The sequence below is a fragment of the Giraffa tippelskirchi genome, chromosome X, assembly GCF_054371585.1.
Source record: "Giraffa tippelskirchi isolate mGirTip1 chromosome X, T2T-mGirTip1v1.2.pri, whole genome shotgun sequence".
Lineage (NCBI taxonomy): Eukaryota > Metazoa > Chordata > Mammalia > Artiodactyla > Giraffidae > Giraffa > Giraffa tippelskirchi.
In genome coordinates, this window is record NC_137289.1 from 1,518,523 (window position 1) to 1,541,337 (window position 22,815).

Here is a 22,815-nt window from a genome sequence, read left to right on the forward strand (position 1 = left end):
GAGGAACGTTCTCAAGAGCACACTCTCCAACTTGAGGGGTCCACTTATCATCCCTGCATCCCACCTCCCAAGGCCCCTGGCTTCTCTCGGACCACCCAGGCCTCCACTCATTCACTCACTCGTCTAGGTCCCTGTCCCCAGCCATGGCCCACCACAAAGTGGGCTCCCCACCCACTCAATAACCACGTGTCTCAAAGAGCTGATGACCCAAGCACAGGACAGACCCACTCTCGGGTCAGCGCCCTGGCAAACAGAGTGAAATAAGGATTTGGCTGTGAGATTCTAGACTCAGCGGCAGTCGGTTTGGGCGGGACTGTGTGGAGAACCGTCCATGTGAATTGACGCTCAGGTTCATCAGAGGCTGGCGGGGGAGAGGGGGACTTTACGGTGTGCTGACCGGGCTATGGGATGGAGCTGACAAACCAGCACAGGACAGGGGCTGAGGGGGTCTTTGAAGAAATGTGCAAAAGGCAGGGCTAGGAGGACTGATGCTGGGGCATGCTTTCTGGGCAGTGCAGCTTGGAGGCATAGACTGACAACTCCTGAACCAGGCCGTGTAGTGACCAGTCACCCAGCTGGAGGGAGACCTGTGGGGTGGTAGTCGGGGAGACCCCTGGGACCTGCCTGGCAGGCGCTGAGGGCCAGGGAGCAGGCCATAGCTGCAGGCAGGAGGCCAGGCCACAGCATGGAGCAATGGCAAATCTAGCCAAGGGACCACGGCGTGGGGCTAGGAGAGTTCTGTGCCCTCAAAGAAGGCCAGGTCTCAACTCTCCCCCTGGTCACCTTACCAGGAGTCACCTTGGAGCCAGTAAGGCCACAGCAATGACAGTAAGGAGCAGCTCAGAGCCCTGGTGTGGCTGGGTCTGGGCCACCACTGTTGCTTAATGGAGGAGGATGAAGGCACTCTTGGGTGAGCCCTGGTTGTCAGGGCTGGGAGGGAGGGTGCTGTGTCCTAGAAGGGTGCAACCTTTACCTGGATGAGCCCACCTGACTCGTGGGTGGGCCTAGTGCCTTCCAATCGAGTCTGAGTGAGTGTAGAGGCCAAAAGGATAAAAGGAACAGATTGTTCACCTGGTTTCCCTTTTAGAACGAAGCACTCGGGAGGTGGCTCAGTGGGGGGCTGTGAAGGCACCCAGATTGTCCTTGGGACCTCAGGGTCGAACTCACAAGATCTTGGAATGCAGGCCAGTGGCCTGCCTGCCAAAGGCATCACAGCCCAGGATGAGTGCCGGCCAGAGCTGGGGACTCTGCTCAGGGACAAGTGACTCACATATTTGCCAGATGCCCCCCAGCCTCCTGAACTCATAGCACCCCCAGGTTGATCCAGCTGCCTGTCTGAGCTCTGGAAGCCAACTCCTGAGGGCCTCAGTGCCCTGTCCATGGGCCTGGGGCTGATCAAAGCTGCGGATGGACAAGACCCCCCCCCTCCCCTCCAGCAACCAACAGGCAAGGGGGCTGGGGCAACTGAGCCCAACCCGGCCACTTTCATCCAGGGTGCTCCCTACTGGGAGCGTCGAGGCAGGGGCACAGAGCTCAAAGTAGAGAAAGCAGGGCGGACAGGTATCCCAGCATGGGCAGCACCTAAGCGAAGGTGGAGAAGGAAGCTGGGGCAGGAGGGTGACGGCTTGAGGCGTCTGCAGAGGACCCAGGAGTGTGAGTGACAGTCAGAAGCTGCCATCTTGGCCTCCGGCGCCTCCAGAAAGAGCCTGCGGTCAGAAGCAGGAGACCCGGGTGTCCCTGTGTCTCTGCCCCTTCACCTGGCCAAGTGACAAATGGGAGGGGGTTCCTGCCGTGCCTGCCTGGGTGGGTGGCGCCTTCACAGAGCATCCCAGAAGGAGCCCACCTGGCCCCACACTAATGCCTGGAAGCCTTGCTTCCTTCAAGTCCCCTGAGCTCCAGGTGCACCCTGGGGCCCCCACTCTCCCCTCTCTTGCAGCCCCAGCCCTCATCTCCTGCCTCCCTCCCCTATGTCCATCATCAGCCAACAGCCCTCTGCTTGGTGGTGGCCTCTGCCACTCTCGGTCCCATGGGATCAGCAGCCCGCTTTCCTGTCCGGGACCCTGTCCCATTACCTGCCTTCTTCCTGGTCTCAGAACGCTCTTCCCTCCATCCTGGCCCCCAGCTGAAACTGTGCCCCCCTCCAACACTCCAAAGCTGTTATGGCCACGTGTCTCAGCAGCAGGACCCGCTAGGTACCCACCTCCTGGCCAGAGAGTGCAAGGACCTGTTCAGTCCTGCCTACCCCTCCATAGCCAGCAGGGATGGCCAGCACGGGCACAGAGTAGGTGCTCAGGAAAGATCGGTCAGATGGCAAACAGGAGGGACAGGCGGTGGGGAGATGCGTGGGAGCCGGAGAGGACCGTGCATTCGTGTGTCTGCCATCTTGTTCCCACGTCTTCCGGCAGGGAAGGCTGCTTTGTGCAAAAACTGTCTAGAGAGTTAACACTTAGATGCCCAAACTTTGACAACCTGGCTCACTTTAGATGGCCATTGGCTGAGATGCCTCTCAGGCTACACCTCTGTGGCAGGGACCGCCTCAGTGTCCAGAGGAACTGAGAGCCCCTCTGTGTTCTGACCCCCTTGGGCTGGTGGGCAATGAAGGAAATGAACCTTGTTTTCCAGGGACCTTGGTCTCAGCCCCTGAGGACTGGGGCACATCCCTGCTCCTGGCGTCGGCTGGCCTCTGAGAGCAGCCACGGCTCTCCTGAGATCAGAGGCCACATGTCTCCAGGCCTTTGTGTTTCCATGGGCAGTTCTAGATCAGAAACCTGGGTGGGTGGCCAAGAGCTACTTCCAAGAGGATCCTTGTGAGCTGGGAGCTTCCCCAAAGGTGAGGGATCCGGCCCAACTGAGCCACGTTGCCAGGAGGCATCTGAGCTGGTGTGAAGGCCAAGGCCACGTGTGCTGAGACTCATTCAGTCGGGGGAGCTTAGTGCATGGCCTTGGCGATGCCACCACTCCTGCGCAGGCTGCCAGCCAGGATGAGAGGAGGGGAGAGACGAGCTGGAGAAGCTAGGGACCCGGGACCAGGTAGCCCAGCAGCCCACCAGACTCGGTGAGGGCTGCGGACGGTGCAGCCAGGGGTACCGGAGTTCCTCGGGCAAGTTTCAGGATGCTCCGTGGAGGAGGAAGGCGGGTAGCCCGGGACTTAGCCGGCTGCTGTTAATTTGGGGGAGACCTCAGCTCCTCACTTTGCCATTTGGAGGGCCGGAGGGTGTGGGGGAGGGGGTGGCGCTGTGTTGTGTGGCAGGGCGACAGAGAAGTCACCCATGACCTATGGCTGCTTTCCGCTTTCTCCTCTGCCCTCCCCTTCCACTCCCTCCCTCCCTGTCTCCTTCCCCTTCCCTCTGGCCCTCTCCCCTCCTTTTCCCCTGCCACCCTACCCTCTCCCTTCCTAGCCCTGGACCCCAGGTTCCCCCAGGGCAGCAGAAACACCCTGTGCACTAAGCCCTGGCCTAGCGCCCAGCTGGCTCTGTCCATGGCTTGCCCTGTTCCCTGGACCCCCACGGGCCTGAAACCTTGAGCCGCAGGGGCCCTGCCCAAAGACCACTGCTGCCAGGGACTTACGGCATGCTGGCATGCCTGCCGTGCGGGGCAAGTCTTAAATCAGGCAAGCGAGGCAGCGTGATGGAGCGTCTATGCCGGGGCAGGACCATCCACTGTTTGTTCCATCCCGACGTGTCATGCCTGCTCCAGTGTGGGGGCCCAGGTGGACTTGGGGGGCAGCGAGAGCCCCCATGTCCCAGGTTGCCTAGTGCTGGCGGCAGCAGGTCCCCACCGGGAGACTCTCACGCTGCCTCATGCCCCCAGTGGCAAGCCCTGCCAGCTTGTGTGCTTGTGGTGGGCAGGACTGAGGGGTGACCTGGCAGGCAGGCCTGGGGGGCATGAGGGACCCTGGCCCATCCTGGGGGTGGTGGGGGGCGGGGGAATTTTGCAACCAGTGAGTCGTGGCTCGACCTGAGTACGCATTTGCAGAGAACTTTCCAGAGAGGGGACCTTGGTTTTTTCTCAACTGCACTTCTCACCTCCTTTTCCCCAGGTGTCTGCGCTTGGCCACCCCAGCTACACCTCACCCCGGCGCTGGGACCTCAGGGGGCCACCTGCCCCCGGCAGAGCCTGCACCTGCGAGAACACCCCCCCTCCAGTGCCACAGGCAGGATGGGCGACGTGGCCAACAGTTCCATCGAGTTCCACCCCAAACCCCAGCAGCAGCGGGAGGCCCCACATGCAGGCGGCTTTGGGTGCACTCTGGCCGAGCTGCGCTCCCTCATGGAGCTCCGGGGGGCAGAGGCGCTGCAGAAAGTCCAGGAGGCCTATGGGGATGTGGGTGGGCTCTGCAGGAGGCTGAAGACCTCACCCACCGAGGGTAAGTCTGCCAGCATGGTGGGTATGCCAGTGGTGCAGGGCCATTACCGCCCCACGTTCCTCCCTGAAGAGGCTCCGTAGCCCCAGGGCAGACCGCACTTGCAGCTGCTTCCCAGAGGCACTCTTCACTAGACCATGACCACGATTGTGCCTGTGTACCCTCCCTGGGCAATCATTTTCCCCTAGAGTGGGAGATGTTCTGCATGGGGCAACCTGCCCCCCTGCCCCCCTGCCTCCATCACCAGCAGTTCCCACTCGCATCTCTTCTCTGGATGAAATAGCAATGGAGTACCCAAACCGAGGAAGGGAGGAAGCTGGCACCGAATGGCACATACTGGCAGGATGGGCCCTAAACTGAAACCTCAGCAAGAGATGAGCGGGGCGGCCCTTGACCAAGTGTTCCCCTCATGCTGTCCCCGTTCTGTGTCCTCCAGAAGGTTCTGGGCGTGGAGGCCTTATGGGTCTCCTAGGAGGCTGGGACCCCCTGGGGAAGGGAGCCAGGCTTGGCCCCGGATTCCACCAGCTGGAGCATTTCTGGCCTAGCTGCCACCTCCCTGGCAGGGCTACTGGGGCTGCCCCAGGCCAGTGCCAGGACGGTCCCCGGCCAGCGCTGATGGATCCCGTCGGCCCTGTCTCGGCTGGCACACCTTTGTCCACCAGTGCCCTGGCCGCCGCCCTTGTCTCCTGCTCCCTGGCTCCATCTATCTGCAGGTGACACCAGGGCTGCAACAGGGGGTAGAGATGTGCCCCTGCTCCCTGCAGAGGAGGTGGGCCTGAGGCCGAGTGAGAGCACACCCACCTGGCCAGGTCAGGAGCGCTGAGGGCCCACCTGGGTCCTTCCTGCTTTGTGCTCTCAAGGGCCCCAGCCTGGTGCGTGTGTGCGATCGATCAGGGGCAGATGGCTTGGCTTGGGGCCAGAGGATCTCTATCCTCCCCTCCTCCTGGCCTGTCCCCCCACCCCCAACTTGGGGCTGGGTGGGGGGAGACCCAGGGTAGAGGGCCATTTAGCCACCAGGGCTCTGGCCTCTCCCAGATAAAAGGAAGCAGATGGGCTTCAGCTGGCAGCTCCTTCCTCTGCCTGTCAGGCCTTGTTAAATATTTAAAATGTCAAGGCCCCTGGGAATGTGCCCGATTCTGCCACAGCAGCTCTGGCGCTCACCCGGTGGAGGGGCGGGCCTAGAGAAGAGCAGGTGCCCAGGTGGGTGGCCCAGCCACGACAGAGGGAGTCAGCTGGCCCGCTCTGCATCTGGAAGAAGGCGTGGGTCCCGGCCCACCTAGATGCTCCCATTGCTGTTCAGACACAGTGACCTGAGCTCCAGGCTGGGGGTTGGTGTGCAGCTTAGCTGAGCCCCAGGGCCCCCGCACACCCCCTGGCAAGGTGAGGGGGACAGCAGGCCAGGCAGATGCATACTATATTGGAGGAGGGGACTTTGGGTTCCCTCCTGGCAGTAAGTGCATCCAAGAGAATTCCAGAAGCTGGGAGCCTAGGCCAGGCTAGGGTGAGTGGCCCTTCCCCTGGCTGGCCTCTGCTGACACTCACGGAAAGGAGGGGCAGATGAGTAGAGAGCCGCACGATGTGGTCCTAATCCAATTCTGATGGCATCTGGCCTCTGGTCCGGGCAGGGTGCCCATCTGTGTCCATGCCAACTACTGGCCGCTGCCCCTGCAGCCTGGACCTGGGCCGGACCAGCGTGTGCTTGGAACTGGAGGGGCTGCTGGCTGTCTTGGGTCACCCCCGCAAGCACTTCTCCAGACCCCAGTGCCCACAGGAAGGCCAAGGCCTTGGGCTGCTCTAGGGCAAGGAAGAGAGAAGCATTGCGGCAGCATCAAGGGCAAACCAAGGCCAACAGACAGGCCAAGGGAGGGAGAGAGGAAACTCTTGGGAAAGGGGCCCTGAGGGCCCGACTGGGCAGATGGGGCTGGGCAGGCAGTGTGCAGATTCTTGAAGTGTGACGGGGGCCCAGAGGCTCTCTAGATGGTGGGTTGGGCCTCTGTGGTTCTTGGTGGCTCCAAGTCAGCGAGCACCCTTTCCCAGAGTGGAGGTAGTGGAGACCCTGGGTGTCTGGGAGATTCAGGGTTCAAGAACCTTCTGAGTAGTAAGTCCACTTTTCATATTTTCTGTAGGTCAAGGGAGTGGGACACAAGCCCTCAGCTGGGTCCCTGGGCCCTTAGAAGCTGAGGTTCTCAGCTTCTCCCAGTGGGAGACCACAGCCTCCAAAAACTTGACCCACGGCTGGGCCCAGGCACAGTGAGGCCAGCGAAGAAGGGCAGAGACAGCTGTGGCTGCTGCTGGGTGGCTGAGACAGTGTGCGGTCACAGCCTAGTCCAGAGGGTGTGTTCTTGTCTGTCCTTCCACCCTGAGGGGCTCCATCGTCCCCTCCCCAGAAACCACCTTTCCCTACCCAGCACACACCCACCCTCCTTCTTTCGGACTCCTCTATACCACACTCTGCTACTGCTGCTGCTAAGTTGCTTCAGTCGTGTCCGACTCTGTGCAACCCCATAGACGGCAGCCCACCAGGCTGCACCGCCCGTGAGATTCTCCAGGCAAGAACACTGGAGTGGGTTGCCATTTCCTTCTCCAATGCATGAAAGTGGAAAGTGAAAAGTGAAATTGAAGTCACTCAGTCGTGTCTGCCTCTTCGCGACCCCTTGGACTGCAGCCTACCAGGCTCCTTCGTCCATGGGATTTTCCAGGCAAGAGTACTGGAGTGGGGTGCCATTGCCTCACTCAGCACCTTCATTTTCTCAAGTCATCTGGGACCACATCTTGTGTGGCTTTCCAAGCCGACAAGGAGCACCCCACGGGCTGGGACCCCAGCCCTTCCGGTTGCCCCACCCCGACCGCTGCCCTTCCGCACTGGAGGCCTTGGGAGTTGTAGCTCCTCAGGGATGGCAACTGCAAGCCACAGTGTCCATGAGGTGTCATTGTGGGGCCAGGCACCTGGGGGCGCCAAAAAGCCAGAAAGCTTTGAGGTGGAGGGGTCCTGTGGAAGGGCCTGGAAGGAAGCCAAAGCCCAAGGGCCAAGGGTGGGACCAGGGCACTATGTCAACCCCTGGGGAAGATAGCCAAGCAGGTGTCTGGCCTTGGGAGACAGCGGCCTGAATGCCAGTCCCATATGGAAGCTTTTGCTGCCTTCAGGAATGGGCCTGAGGAGACTCACCCTGTGAAAGCAAAGACCCAGAGGCCTTGGTGCTGACCTGGGTAAGGAAGTGAGTTGTCCCAAGAAAGAGAAGTCAGGCCACAGATTCTGAAATGAGTGCCTGGGGCCAGCTTCTTTGTGGGTGTGGATTTTGCACCCCACATTTCCTCCCTGCCACCCCACACACAGCAGCTTGTGAGGATGCAGAGGGGGATGTTAGCTCCTGGCCCCACCAAGGCGTATGGGAGGGTGGTCCAGCCCTTCCTTGTGCTGGGGTCTCCGCGCTATCACGTGCTCACACACCTGTGCCATCCAGGCAGCTGGAGACGCTGCCTGTGCCCCCTCCGTGCCCCCTAGGCTTTGCAGAAGGGCTCTAGGTGCTCGGCCAGTGCTGTTCCGCTTCCTGGGAGCTTTCAGTCTAGAGGGGGAGACGGGCGGGTGCGGAGAAGGGAGCGGGGGGTGCGGGGCTGGCCTTTGCCATCGTCTCCTTCTGTGCCTCTGCTCCGCGTCCCCGCACTGCGCAGGCCTGGCTGACAACGCCAACGACTTGGAGAAGCGCAGGCAGATCTACGGGCAGAACTTCATCCCCCCCAAGCAGCCCAAGACCTTCCTACAGTTGGTGTGGGAGGCCCTGCAGGATGTGACCCTCATCATCCTGGAGGTGGCCGCCATCGTATCCCTGGGCCTCTCATTCTATGCACCGCCCGGGGAGGAGAGCGAAGGTGAGGGGCGGGGCGGGGCGTGGAGGGGCGGAGTGTGAAAGAGGCGGGGGCGGGGCGGGGCGGGGCGGGGCGGGGCGCCGAGGGGCGGGGTGTTGAGGGGCAGAGCATGGAGGGGCGGGGCGTGGAGGGGCAGGGCATGGAGGGGCGGGGCGTGGAGGCGCACAGCTGGTCGAGGGCGCCACCACCGAGGGGCCGGCAGGAGGGGAGGGTGCCAGGAGGTCCCGGCAGCAGGAAGGAGCCAGTGAAGGAATTCATCTGCCGCCTCCGTCCTTCCCTTCTGTCCTCGGGCCGGCGCAGCCTGTGGGAACGTGTCGGCTGGGGCCGAAGACGAAGGGGAAGCCGAGGCGGGCTGGATCGAGGGGGCTGCCATCCTGCTGTCTGTCATCTGCGTGGTCCTGGTCACGGCCTTCAACGACTGGAGCAAAGAGAAGCAGTTCCGAGGCCTGCAGAGTCGCATCGAGCAGGAGCAGAAGTTCACCGTCATCCGGAACGGGCAGCTCCTCCAGGTGCCCGTGGCCGCGCTCGTGGTGGGGGACATCGCCCAGGTCAAGTATGGTGAGTGCGCCCAGGGCAGCCCCTCCAGCACACCCCAGCTGGGTGCTTCTGTGGGCCCGGTTCCCTGGCAGCTGGACGACAGGAATGGGGATGTGTGGGAGGCAGTGGGGAGGAAGGCTGCCTGGATGCACGGACGGTCTGTGTTCTGGCTGCCCGGCTGGCCTTAGGAGACCTGCTGCCTGCCGACGGCGTGCTCATCCAGGGCAACGACCTCAAGATCGATGAAAGCTCCCTGACGGGCGAGTCGGACCATGTGCGCAAGTCGGCAGACAAGGACCCCATGCTGCTGTCAGGTGAGCCCCGGTGGAAGCAGGGCTCCTGGTCCTGGGAGGCCTGGGACAAGACCTGGAGGTGCTGAGCGTACCTCCCAGCCCGCAGTACAGATGTCTGTCTCAGCCTCTCTGTGTTGCTGTGCCAGGCACTCATGTCATGGAAGGTTCTGGAAGAATGGTGGTGACAGCCGTGGGTGTGAACTCCCAGACGGGCATCATCTTTACCTTGCTTGGAGCTGGTGGAGAGGAGGAAGAGAAGAAGGATAAGAAAGGTAAGGCAGCACTAACCGTTGTATGAAGCCTGCTCTCTCTTCTGAGCCTGCCTGCTGGTGGTCCCTCACTCAACCTGTCCCTGCTCTGGCACTGACAAGAACCAGCCCTCAGCGGCTGGGAGCCCATACCCTCTCTCCTGGAATTCCTTTTGGAGGCCCCTCTTCTGAGGTCTTTGCCCCAGAGCCAGCAAGTTGGGGCCCCCAGTCTCGTGCGAGGCAGTTTCCTTCGGATGGCTGTGCCCTGAAGGCTTTGGGGCATGTGTGCCCGGGTGCAGGTGTGCCAGGGTGTGGGGAGGGCCCTGCTTGAGTAGGAAGGGAGTTGGAGGGCAGAGACCAGCCACCCTGGCTTGGAAGAGCGCTTCGGGGCCATTCTTGAGGGGGGTGTCCTGGCCCCATGGTGAGGTGCTGAGGGTCCTAGGCCACCATGACAGCTAGGGAAACACAGCCGAGGTGGGGGGCTCCCAAGTAGGAGGGCCTGGGCACCCTAAAGGCCATCACAGCAGAGGAAACTGAGAGGGGGCTGGGGCCCTCCCAAGGGAAAGCACTGCCAAGGGACAGATGTCTTCAGAGATCCCAACTCTGTATCCACCCTGGCACATGGCTACCCAGCTGCCTCCCCTTGCCACCATCCTGAGCCCCAGATATGGCAGGTGCCCCCTGCAGTCCTCACAACATCTGTTCACAACTCATCTTGCACTGACCTGGGTCTCCCCTCAGGCCACTCCTGTGACAAAGCAGGTGAGGAATGGCCTTTGCTCCATGTGCACCCCACCTCTGAGTGAAGCCCCCTGGGCCCACTAGAAGTACAAAGACACACACTGGTATGGGGGGACCGTGTGCCAGACGTCTGCAGCCAGGGTCCTGTGCACAGGGGCAGCGGGTCACCAGTCACCAGCTCCACCCCAGTCAGTCAAGGCCACTGGGCCTTGACCGCAGGTAGGATCGGTCTGCCAGCCCAGGAATATGGGGATGGGTCAATGTAAGGAAAGACCTCCTCATGTCCTCCTCCCTGGGCCACTGTGTTCCTTGGAGGAGATGGGTGAGCTGCTGTTGCCTAGAGGCTTCCCAGGGCCCCGAGTCCTAGCAGCCTGGGCCTGGGTTCCCTCCGTGGGCTCCCTTCCCTGCAGGGCTCAGCCCAGTGTCTCTGAACAGTCAGCACCCTGGGGCCCCAGGAGGGCCAGTGGGTGGGTAGGCAGACCCCAGGCCTCCCCTAGGCTGGGCTGGAGTCCCTAGTGACCCTCCAGTGACATCCTGATGGCTTCTTGGCAGGTAGCCCCCCTCCACGTTCCTTCCCGCCCCCCCCCTTCTGCTAGGTCCCTTCAATGTCAGTGTACTTCAAGCCTCGGTCCTAGGCCCCTTCTCTTTGACCTCCAGCCCCCCGGGTCCCCACAGCCCCGGCTCCTGTCCTCCGCTTGCTATGTCAGGTAGGAGGTATCTCCAGCACCTGGTTTCCTAGAGGAAGGGAGCCCCAAGGGGAAGCCGACCTGGCCAGGCTCCGGGAGGGGGCGTTGCACCCACTACTGCGCACTGGAGACTGGAAGGTGGGGTCTCACCCTCTCCCCACCTCCGCTTAGATCCATTCTGCCTGCAGGCTCAGCGCTCCCTGACCACCAAAGGCTGTTTCTTGCCTTCTGGCCTGACTCCTCGTCGTCCTCTTTGGGCTGACTTGTCTTTCCTCCTCCTCCACTCCCTTGGTTCCTGCCCCCTCTGCAGGCCAGGTCCAGCCCTCATCTTCTGGCTGTGCTCATCTCAAACCTCCTTCCCTCCTCCAGAAGGCTCCCCCAATCACAGGGTGACACCCCTTCCTCGTGCCAGATTGTCACCCACCCCTTCACCTCTGAACGTCCCCACGGGGCCCAACCAACCCCCCATGAGGGTGGGAGGGAGCCTCTCCCGCTTGCCTGGAACCCTCCAGACCACACCCCACCACCTGGGAGCTACGTTTTCTCCAGTCTGCATCCCAGAATCTCCAGTGACCATGAGCTATTCTGTGGGGGCTGACGAGACAGCCCACATGAGCCCTTCCTGCCTGGGGTCAGTGGTCCCTGGACGTGGGGCTGTACGTGTGTGGCTTCTGGAGAGCTCTCCTGGGTGCAGGTGAAGCAAGAGGAACTGGGGTGCAGAACCCGAACCCCCAAGCCCAAAGCCCCTCACCTGCTGGCTCTCCTGGGCCCTCCCAGTGGGACAGTCCTTGCCAACCTTGCAAACCAGAGGCACGGCCAGTACCATTTACCTTGGCATGGGGAAGCCAGTCACTGCCACTGTCCCTAGCAGCCAGCTGCAGGCTCTATGGTGGCAAAGCACATCAGCGAAGGACCCCCGCACAGATCCACCTGGGGTCCAGCCCTGATGCTCCCTCCAGTGCTATGGGTGTCCTGACCCTGGCCAACTCCTCTCCCTTCACGGCTGTGCTGCGTAGAAAGCTGATCTCTAGGCCACGGGGCTTAGGAATCAGCGACTTCACTTTCACTTTTCACTTGCGCGCAATGGAGAGGGAAATGGCAACCCACTCCAGTGTTCTTGCCTGGAGAATCTCAGGGACGGGGAAGCCTGGTGGGCTGCCGTCTATGGGGTCGCACAGAGTCGGACACGACTGAAGCGACTTAGCAGCAGCAGCAGTAGGCCAGAGAACCGCAACCCCCTGAGCCCCGGATGGATACCACTCCATGTAGGACCTGGGCTGCACAGCAAGACATGAGCTGTTGTCTTCCATGAAAGCAGTCCCTGGGGCTAGGAAGGTTGGGGACTGCCGATCTAAGCAAGCCCCTGATCTAAGCAAGCCCCTTGTGCTGGTTCTGGCCCATGGGTTCACCGCCCGCCCCTCCTCCCACACACCCTGGCTGCAGTGTCTTGTGCCCCACTGTCCCGTGTGCGTGTGTGTTGCCAGGGCCACGTGGTGTTCTCAAGTCTCCGTGTCTGTCGTTCCTCTCCGTTGTAGGCAAGCAGCAGGATGGGGCGATGGAGAGTAGCCAGACCAAAGGTAATGGGCGCTCTGCACTCAGGATGGGTGGCAGAGGGTGCCAGGCGGGGTGGGGGGAGCCACCCGCCTCAGCTGCAGGGGCAGGACCTGGAGGCCAGGTGAGTGGGGCAGGCAGCCAGTCAGCAGACCCCGCCAGAAGTGCGCAAAGATGGCCCGTGACCCCGCATCCTGGTGAGGGATCTGACACTCCAGAAGGGGGACTCACCCAAGATCTCGTGAGGCCAGTGGGCTCCCGGCTCAGTGGCCTTTCTGCTGAGCCTTTGAGGCCTGCTGCCCTCTCAGATGAGGCAGACAAAGAGTTCAGAGGCTGCTGGCGTTTGGGAGGGCGCTTGGGACTGGAGGATAGTCCGATGGCCGGGGCCCCAAGCTGGGACAGGGAGTGGCAGACTGCACTGGGGGCAGAGGCTAGAGTGGTCCAGCTAGGTGGGATGTTGAGTGTCACTGAGGCTGCAGCCAAAGGGCTAGGAGATGGGGCCACAGGGATTTGCTGACCCCACAAGGTGGCGGGAGGCATGCAGAGTCACTGAGAGCCCGTTGAGTGGAGACGAGGACGAGTGGCAGCGTTGGGTGCCCCCTCCGGGTGGTGGAGGGGCCATGAGGGGTGGTGAGGAGGACAGCACCACTAAGTTAGGGTGCACCAGGGATGCTGTGATGGGACTGCTAGTTCCAGAGAGGAGGTGGACAGACAGCTAGTGGAGAGGAGCAAAGGCCTGAGCCAAGAGCAGGGGAGGACAGTGCAGGGATTCTTGGGCCTCCCTGAGGGGAGTGGGGACATGGCTTAGATGCCAGTGTGCCAGAGTAAGCTCTGGGTTCTGGAACATTCCATGGGCCCCAGGTCTCCACTCTCGGCTATTGAGATTTGGGGCGTCCCAGGACTGGCCACACTGTGTGCGCGCCCCAGTTAGCAGTGCTTCCATCTGTCTTCTCTTCCCCTGTGAGGCCCCGAAAGGAGCATCTCGGTCCTGCCCCGGACAGCACCCACCTCAGGAGGGCCTGGGTTGATGAGAGAGGAGGGCTGGCATGCCATCACTTGCCCTGTGAAAGCCCCCCTTGTAGCCCTCACCCCAGCAGGCAGGTCCTAACCTTGGCTGCGGGCTTCTCCTTTGTGCAGCAAAGAAGCAGGATGGGGCCGTTGCCATGGAAATGCAGCCCCTGAAGAGTGCAGAGGGCGGGGAGATGGAGGAGCGGGAGAAGAAGAAAGCCAACGTGCCCAAGAAGGAAAAGTCAGTCCTTCAGGGAAAGCTCACCAAACTGGCCGTGCAGATTGGGAAAGCAGGTGGGGGCCATCGACGGGGCGGCCCGGTAGGCAACCTGGTAGGCAGGGAGGATGCTGGGCTCCTGGGGTTGAGGCTGGGCCAAGGAGAACAAGTGGGCAAGGGAAAAGTGATGGGGACCATGGGCCGATCAGCCAGGGGACCGGCCAGGGACACATGACGGCCTTCAGGGCCCGCTTCCGCCCCTTCTGGTGAGGATGGACTGTGACCCTCCAAGAGTCCAGGGACAGGCTACAGCATCCTTTTTCTCTTCCATCTTGCTCTCCCTTCCTGCCTCCACCACCTGTGGCAGGGCTGGTGATGTCTGCCATCACTGTTATCATACTGGTCCTCTACTTCGTGATCGAGACCTTCGTCGTAGATGGTCGGGCATGGCTGGCAGAGTGCACGCCTGTCTATGTGCAGTACTTCGTCAAGTTCTTCATCATCGGTGTCACCGTGCTGGTTGTGGCTGTCCCGGAGGGCCTGCCTCTCGCTGTCACCATCTCCTTAGCTTACTCAGTCAAGGTAATAAAATCAACACACCATGGATATGAATCCCATGGTACCAGGATACAGAACCAGGACTCGAGGCGCAAAGCCCTTAAGCAGCTTGAACAAGCGAAGACGGGATAAAGTTTGGGATCACTCAGGGCCAGAACAGGGCAGGGGTGGGGGGTGGCGAGCAGGGACGCAGAGCTGGGTTTGGACATCCTTGCCCACCCGGCCTCCTGGGCATGGGGGTGCGATGAGCCAGCATCTGCTGAATGAGGGCAGGGTCCCAGGGGGGCGGGGAGTTGAGATGGGGGAAGAGAGGAAGGAGGACCCCTGGGACACAGGGGGGAAAGGCAGAGATCATGGTGGGTGGGGAACCCACAGGGCCTGCCTGAGAGGGGGCACCAGGCAGGGGCATAATCCTGGCCCGTCTGAGCTGTGCCTCATACTCCCCCACCCCCTGGGCCAACCCCCTCTCTCAGGACAGCTGGCTACCCAAGCCTCCATCTGTGCCCTTTACAGAAAATGATGAGGGACAACAACCTGGTCCGCCACCTGGATGCCTGTGAGACCATGGGCAATGCCACGGCCATCTGCTCCGACAAGACGGGCACGCTCACCACCAACCGCATGACCGTGGTGCAGTCCTACCTCGGGGACACCCACTACAAAGAGGTTCCAGCCCCCAGTGCCCTGACCCCCAAGATCCTCGACCTCCTGGTCCACGCCATCTCCATCAACAGTGCCTACACCACCAAAATACTAGTGAGCTGGGAGCCAGCGGCGGGCGGGCCCAGGCAGGGGCAGCAAGGCGTAGCTGCGGGGTGGGCTGTTGCCAGGGGCTGGCTAGGCTCCCTAAAGGACTTTTTCGAGAAGGGTCACAATCATTTCTGGGGTGCAGGGCCTGCAGGTTCTGGAAGCCCTTCACAGCCCAGTGAATGGTGGGAAAGCTGCCCATCTAGTCCATGCTGGAGGCCAAGGCTGGCCTGGGGTCCAAGGACAGTAAGGTGGGTGGACTTGGGGCCCCCAGGGCCACGTTGGTTCTCCTCACCTCACAGCCTCCAGAGAAGGAAGGCGCCCTCCCACGCCAAGTGGGCAACAAGACGGAGTGCGCTCTGCTCGGCTTCGTCCTGGACCTCAAGCGGGACTTCCAGCCGGTGCGGGAGCGGATTCCCGAGGATAAGCTTTATAAAGTGTACACCTTCAACTCGGTCCGCAAGTCCATGAGCACAGTCATCCGCACGCCTGATGGCGGCTTCCGCCTCTTCAGCAAGGGTGCCTCAGAGATCCTGCTGAAAAAGTGAGTGGATGGGACTGGGGCTAGCCAAAGGCTATGGCATTTCTGGTTTTCCTTTTGCAATAGACAGTAGCCTGAAACCGGCCCTTTTAATCACTTTAAAGCGCATTCAGTCCCAGAACAAGTTGATCACCCCAAAGGAAACCCTGTGCGCATCCCTGTCCCCCCAGTTCTTGCAGGGGACCCACGTTCAATTCCTGGGTCGGGAAGATCCCCTGGAGAAGGAAATGGCAATCCACTCCAGTATTCTTGCCTGGAAAATCCCATGGACAGAGGAGCCTGGCGGGCTACAGTCCATGGGGTCACAAGAGTCGGACACGACTTAGTGACTAAACAACCAAACAAATAACCAACAACATCTGCTTTCTTGTCTGTGAATTTACCTATTACGGGCATGTCATATGAAGAAATCATACAGGATGTGTCATTTTGTACCTGGCTTCTCTTTCACGGAGCGTGGTTTGCAAGGTTCATCTGAATTGCAGCCCTTATCGGTGCTTCATCCCTTTCTGCAACGAAATAACATTCCATTGCATGGACGGACCACCTTCTGCTTATCCAGTCATCCTGTTGGCAGACCATTGAGTTGTTTCCACCTTTTCACTACCGCGAGTTGTACCACTTTGAAGGCTAGCATAGAGTTTCTGCTTGAACACATGTTTTCAGCTCTCTTGGGTATATTCCTGGGAGCAAAACTGGTAACTCCATGTTTCATTTTTTGATGAATGCCAAACGGTTTTCCTCAGCAGCTGTCCCACTTTACCTTCCCATTAGCAGTGCCTAAGGGTTCTAGCTTCTCATCCTCACCGAGTTATTACCTGATTATTGTTGCTGCTGTTGCTATAGCCATTGGGATCGCACGGCGGTTCTGACCTGCATTCTGCTGATGACTAGGGATATTGGTGCCTTTTCATGTGCTTATTGGTCATTTGTTTAGCTCCCTTGGAGGAATGTCTATTCCAGCCCTTACCCATCTTGGATCTGAATTCTTTGTCATTTTATTGTTGAGCAGTGAGAGTTCTCTGTATGTTCTGAATATAAGATTCTTAACATGTATCTGATTTCGAAGCATTTCCTCCCATTTTGTGGGCTGCTGTCTTTTCACTCCCTTGATAGGTTTCTTGTTCCCTATCTTGATTTGTCCTTGGACACACAAATGTCTTTCAATTGGTAAGTCCAATTTATCTCTCCTCTTTTGTCGCTTCTGCCGGGTTCCTTTTAGAGGTTAGTGATGTTCTCAAGGTGATAGTGGTAATAGCAGCACAACTGTGAATATACTAGGAGCCATTGCACGGGTGAGTCATGAGCTGTGGGAATTAGATCTCAACAGAGCTGTTAGGAAGACTGAGGAGGTGCCCTGCCAAGTGCCCTGCCCCCCACAACCCTCAGCATTCACACCTTCCCTTGGCCTTGACCTCTGCAGCCCTCAAGCACCCTCCCCCGCCCACCTGGCTCCTCAGCTGCCTTCTCCAGAGGAGCTGCCTTCTAAGACTTGACCTAATTGTACCTCAGTGCTCACCCCCCTCCACTGCCTTCCAGAGCCTTCAGGACAAAGGCCTGAGCAGAACCTCCACAACCAACATTTTTTCCTTCCTCACCAGTCTTCTCGGGGCCTCCATTTGTCCAATGGCCATGCCGGCACCCAGGGCTCAGGTTTCCTTTGCTCCTTCCTTTTCTGCGCCCAAATCCGGTCAGCCCTCCCCGTCCCAGCCCTTCTGGGGCCTTGCGTTTTTACTAACACCCCCCCTCTTGCCCCAAAGCTCAATAGAGCAAGAGCAACACCTCCCCCCCACCGCCGCCAGGTCCCATCGAGTGTGCAGAGATGTGCTGCACAAGTGTCTGAGCTCCTGGCTCCTGGGGAAACAGAGTACCACCAACCTGGTGCCAGAACCGGAAGTCCTCAGTCAAGATGTGGGCGGGGTCACCCTCCCCAGAAGACCTCCAGAGTAGGATGCTCCCTGGCGTGTCTCCTCGGTCTTCCCCGGCTTGTAGCTGCGTCTCTCCAGTCTCTGCCTCCGTCATCACACAGCCTTGTCCCTGTGTCTGTGTCTCTATGTGTCCTCTCCTCTTTTTATAAGGACAGCAGGCATTGGATTGAAGGCCCACACTCCTCCAGCATGACCTCATCTTAACTTGGCAATGAGCCTCTTTCCAAATAAGGTCACATTCTGAGGTTCTGGGGAGAACAAGGCCCTGCAGCAGCAGAGCACCACCCCCTCGGAGAAACCCTCACACTGGCTCCTCCCACTCCGCCCGCCCCAGGTGCACCAACATCTTGAACAGCAATGGGGAACTCCGCAGCTTTCGCCCCCGGGACCGGGATGACATGGTGAAGAAGATCATCGAGCCAATGGCCTGCGATGGGCTCCGCACCATTTGCATTGCCTACCGGGACTTCACTGCTGCCCAGGAGCCCGACTGGGACAACGAGAATGAGGTGGTGGGCGACCTCACCTGCATAGCCGTTGTGGGCATCGAGGACCCTGTGCGGCCCGAGGTAGCTTGTCAGGATGGCTGGGGGAGGGGGTCTGTCCTTGTCTGCATGGGTCCTCGGCCTTGGGACACATATAGAATGAGGGGACTGCCCCTTCCTCCTGCTCTCCTGGCCATCACACCCCTCCCTGCTAGGCTTTCTAGGTAGAACACACAGCAGCCGGCCAGAGTTGGACCAGGTGTGGAGGGTGGACGATGGCAGAGCCTCGGGGGCGTGGCCACCATGGCCCAGGTCAGACCTCCCAGGCACACTGGAGCCCCCTTGTCCTCTGGCCCTGGCGCCCTTTGGGAGGCCCTGTGCTGCCCTCTGGAAGGTCCTCTCTGGCTTGGCCTCCAAGCCTGGCTCAGGTTCTGCCTCTGCCAGGGGAGAGAGGGCAGCAGGTAGAACCCTGATGGCTGCCAAGGCCAACAGAAGTGATGGACCAGAGGGGATGATGGGGAGCGAAGGGAGGAGCCAGGGTCAGGTGACCGGGCTCCAGTTCGGAGAACTGGGTACGTGGTACTTGGGGGGCACTAGGAGAGAGGAGGACAGTTCTCAATTGAAGCTTTGACTGGGGCCGAGTGGGGTTCCAGACATCCCTATGGAGAAGTCATGTGCTTAGGTGGAAAGCTCAGAGCAAAGGCCCTGGCCAGAGGGACATTGTCCACAAGTAACTTTACATGACTTAGGGTCATGAGGGTAGCCGAGCAGACAGTGGGAGGAGCCTGCAAAGACAGGGCCAGGAAGAGAGGTGAAACCATGGGAAACGTGTTGGCTAGAGCAAGAGGGTAGGTGGCTCGCCCCACCCTGAGCTGAGCAGGTGCCGTGGGACGGTGCAGGGAACCAGTGCTTGGAGATGACTTCACTCAGGGCTTTCTTGAAGAGGAAACACACCAACAGGGCAGATGCTAATCAGGGTGTACAGAGGAAGAGCAATGGGGAGAGGTGTGGATCCTTCAAGACGGGAAACCCCATCTTGGAGGAAGGGAACCTACTAGGCTGGCCCTGGAGTGGGCCCAGAGAAGGTGGGCAGTGGGAGGAGTGGCCCAGGAGAGCAGGGTGAGAGGGTGCCATTGAGGGTGGCAGGGCCACCCTGGGGGACTCAGGGAGCGAGCCTTTCCCCTCACCAGACCAAGGAGAAACTATGAGGCAAAGAGGAGGGCTGTGTCCTTACAGTGAGCCGAGTCCTAAAGCCATGTGGCCTGTGCCTAGACCGACAGCCTCCCCCTCTGAACAGAGCCATTCACCACTGCTGTCCCCAGTGTCAACGGCAACAGCTCTACACTTTTCCACCCAGATATCACAGACAGAGAAAGGTGAGGTTCCCAGATTCCCAGGGCCATGGCCAAGGCCATGGCCACAGCATCCTAACCAGGCCATCTGGCCCTTCCACCTCAGCCCCCTGGGCCAAGGAACCCTTCCAGTTTCCCCTCATTTCCCACATAAATATTCATTGCAAACTGAAGCTCTTGTCATTGATACAAGGTTGGAGGCCTGAGATATATACATACATCCTGAGACAGAACTGCAGAGGCAGGTCCACAGTGGCTCGAGACTGGAGACTGGGGTGGGGGCTAGATGGAACAGTCCAGAAGGCCAGCACGTGGGTGGGGCAAGGCCTAGACCTTTCCCTGTTGGTGCTCTTCTCAGGGATACATTTAAAAAAAAATTCTTCATCCTAGAGAAAACCTGGATACAATTTCCGAGAAGGTCACCACGAAGGCTCAGCCTCAGTAGCTGCCCCAGTGGGCTGAATCAGAAGGGGAGAGAGCCCTCAAGGCAAAGTAATGGGGTGCTTATTTAAGAACCAGAAATGGCTTTGGTAAAGGGGCCCTGGAGGCAAGATGGCTCGCCTCTGGCTGGAGAAGGGCTGTGTGAGAGGCCGGGCAGCAGGTGGCACCAACACAGCCAGGACAGGGAAGCCAGGCAGGAACCCCCCCACCATGGGGACCAGCCAGCAGGCAGTGGCCAAGGAGGACACCCTAGGTCCCGATGGCAGCCAGGAAGGCCAATAGCACTGTTAGACTTGCCAGGATGTCTGTGGGCCTGGGACAGCTGCAGCCCAAAGATGGCCCAGCAGTGGCATGTCTCTGCCCCTGGGGGATCACTTGGCCCCTGTAGGCATGCTGTATTTATGCCAGAGGGGCGCGGGGGCTCGTGTAGACATGGAGCCACCAGGCATCAGTGGACCAGGGCTGTGTCCACTGGGACATCAGGGAGGCAGATGAGGAAGGATAGTCACCCGATGAGGGAGAGGGCGCCTACAGATGGAGGGGAGCTTCCTGCTACCTGCCTGGGAGGCCAAGGGCCTTTCAGACCAGAGAGGGAGCCAGCGGCAGGGCCCCGTGGAGACAAGCAGAGGCTGGATCAAAGCTCCACGTGCTCAGGTGCATCATGACCACTGGGTGGCAGCAGAGAGCCAGCTACCAGACGCTCCAGAGCCAGGAGGGAACTTGCTGGAAGGGAAGGTGTCTCCAGGCAGCTCCCAAGGATCCCTAAAGAGCAGAAAGGGTCCTCAATCGAGGCTGAGCGAGGAGACAGACACATTATCGAGGGGCGGGATGCAATGCCCCTTCCTGGGGCTGGGGCTTCTAGGCCACTTGGCAGGATGTGTAAGGTCACTCTGTCTCAGCCCTGGGTACCCATCCTCTCCCCACTCTCTCCCTGGCAGAGATCACAGCCACAACCCCCTGGCTTGGGGGGTCCCCAGCCTCCCAAGTGCCCTGACCTCCCAGGCCTGGGCTCCCCCACAGCCCACCTGGCCCTACCTACCACCCACCTCCCCTGGGGTCTCATGGATGCCTTGCCCCCACCCCTGGCCCATGCTCCCCCAGCCACCACACATGTGTATCTCCAATCACCCCTCTGTCCCCGGTGCCCAGGCCCAGCCGCCAGGCCACACCCAGAACACAGCGGGCTCTCTCACTCTCTGTCCCCAGGCTCATGTTGTCCCCCAGGCTTCCGGCGGTGCCCACTGGCAGCCCACGAAGGGTTGTGCTGGGGCCAGTGGACACAGCAGGGAGCTGGGTCTCCCCAGGCTGCACCCTGCACCAGGGCCCCATCTGGGCATGTCACAGGCCTAGGTCTCACCTCCTAATCCAGTTCCCTGAGCTCGGAGCCTCCTGTTCCCTCCCGGCCCTCAGGCACTGTCACCCTGGCTCCCCTCCGCACTGCCATCTCAGGGCTCACCAGCCCGTCCTCATTGAAAACACAGGAGTGTCTCCACTCCCTGGGACAAGGGCATCACCTCCCAGTTGGTCTCCACTCCCTACAGCCCATTTTCCCCTCAGCACCAGAAGGATCTCTTGTTCTGTCTTTTCTGCAATCTACTCTTACGTTAGGAAAATGGAGATGTGAGGAACCACAGCGATGGCCCATTTCCCCCCGAGAACACCTAATCATGTCAACCCTATGGCTCTAAAAGTCTTAAAAGTGAAAGTGTTCATCACTCAGCTGTCTCCGACTCTTTGCGACCCTCTAGACTAGCCCGCCAGGCTCCTCTGTCCATGGGATTCTCCAGGCAAGCATACTGGAGTGGGTGGCCATTTTCTTCTCCAGGGGATCTTCCCCACCCAGGGATCGAAGCCACATCTCCTGCCTTGCAGAAAGATTCTTTACCAAAGTTAGTCTTGCGTTAGTCGCTCAGTCATGGCTGACTCTGTGACCCCATGGACTATAGCCCCCCAGGCTCCTCTGCCCATGGGATTCTCCAGGCCAGAATACTGGAGTGGGTAGCCTTTCCCTTCTCCAGGGGATCTTCCCAACCCAAGGATCAAACCCGGGTCTCCTACATAGCAAGCAGATTCTTTACCATCTGGGCCACCAGGGAAGCTGTTAAAGTCTTAGGTTTTATATTATTTAAAAAAAAAACCTAAGAAGTGATGGAGAGACAAGTGAATCAAGGCCTGAGAGGGGAGGCCAATGATGGCTCCTGCCATCTGATGGGGTAACTGGGACCAGAAGTTCTTTTCTCGTCCTTCCGGACCTCACAGACACAGTACCCCACCAGCTAGCCTGCAGATGGGGCCGGATCTGGCTCAGCTGCTGTGGGTCTCCATTTCCCTGGTAGAAACTGGGTGATTTCTACAGTCACTTTGCTAGACACAGCCCCAGTGGTGCCGCTCAACAGCGTTCCCGTGGCTTCTCTCGGCCTTGCTCGTGGGGTCAGGGCCTGGGTCTGAGTTGTTGCTGCTCCCTAGGACTGGCACAGGGAAGGGGGCACCTGGCAGGGGATGGGGGGACCCTGCTCCCTGCAGCTCAGGCCACTTCCCCCACCACCTCCAGGCCCTGTGGTGAGACAAGGGGCACTGCAGATCTGGACAGAGGAAAGGGTAGAGCTCAGACACTGGTGCGTCTGGCCCGGACAGCTGCACCCACCCATCTTATCCCTTGCAGGTCCCTGAAGCTATCCGCAAATGTCAGCGGGCCGGCATCACGGTCCGCATGGTGACGGGGGACAACATCAACACAGCCCGCGCCATTGCGGCCAAGTGCGGCATCATCCAGCCTGGGGAGGACTTCCTGTGCCTGGAGGGGAAAGAGTTCAACCGGCGGATCCGAAATGAGAAAGGCGAGGTAGTTCTCCACCCATCAGTGCCCCGGCGGGTCCAGGGTTCTGGCACTTTCTCCACCCTGCCCCTCAGTTCAGCCCTTCCAAGACTCTGCAGCATCTACGTGCTTTCCCCTCCCAGATAGAGCAGGAGCGTCTGGACAAGGTGTGGCCTAAGCTGAGGGTCCTGGCGCGATCATCTCCCACTGACAAACATACTCTGGTTAAAGGTAATAGAGTGAGCTCGCTCCTCGCCCCGTCTTCCCCCTGGCCCAGGTGGCATGAGGCGGGGGGGGGGGGTGGCTGCCACCTCTATTGTGAGTCGTCTGCTCCCAGATGCCCAATGCTGAGCTTCCAATCAGGTGTCTGGGCCCTGCCTAAGAAGTGGGCTACTCAGCTCTGTACACATGGCTCCTGGAGATTTTGTCTCAGAGGAAGT

The 22,815-nt window shown here is 60.0% G+C and overlaps 1 protein-coding gene across 20 annotated transcripts in view; it reads left to right on the forward strand.

Moving 5' to 3' along the window:
- ATP2B3 (ATPase plasma membrane Ca2+ transporting 3) overlaps nucleotides 1–22,815 on the forward strand; it is a 59,335-nt gene that overhangs the window by 14,228 nt on the left and 22,292 nt on the right. For 4 of the 20 annotated variants that reach the window (XM_081568117.1, XM_081568119.1, XM_081568116.1 and 1 more), the window contains exons 1-13: nucleotides 4,159–4,366; nucleotides 8,033–8,230; nucleotides 8,528–8,785; nucleotides 8,953–9,078; nucleotides 9,204–9,329; nucleotides 12,268–12,309; nucleotides 13,421–13,585; nucleotides 13,876–14,090; nucleotides 14,580–14,822; nucleotides 15,116–15,357; nucleotides 17,617–17,851; nucleotides 22,223–22,402; nucleotides 22,519–22,606. In XM_081568117.1, coding sequence (XP_081424243.1) covers nucleotides 4,159–4,366; nucleotides 8,033–8,230; nucleotides 8,528–8,785; nucleotides 8,953–9,078; nucleotides 9,204–9,329; nucleotides 12,268–12,309; nucleotides 13,421–13,585; nucleotides 13,876–14,090; nucleotides 14,580–14,822; nucleotides 15,116–15,357; nucleotides 17,617–17,851; nucleotides 22,223–22,402; nucleotides 22,519–22,606 — 2,326 coding nt within the window. Of the gene's footprint in view, nucleotides 1–4,039; nucleotides 4,367–8,032; nucleotides 8,231–8,527; nucleotides 8,786–8,952; nucleotides 9,079–9,203; nucleotides 9,350–12,267; nucleotides 12,310–13,420; nucleotides 13,586–13,875; nucleotides 14,091–14,579; nucleotides 14,823–15,115; nucleotides 15,358–17,616; nucleotides 17,852–22,222; nucleotides 22,403–22,518; nucleotides 22,607–22,815 lie in introns of those variants that run through there. The other 16 variants (XM_081568118.1, XM_081568120.1, XM_081568123.1 and 13 more) reach the window with 10 other exon arrangements.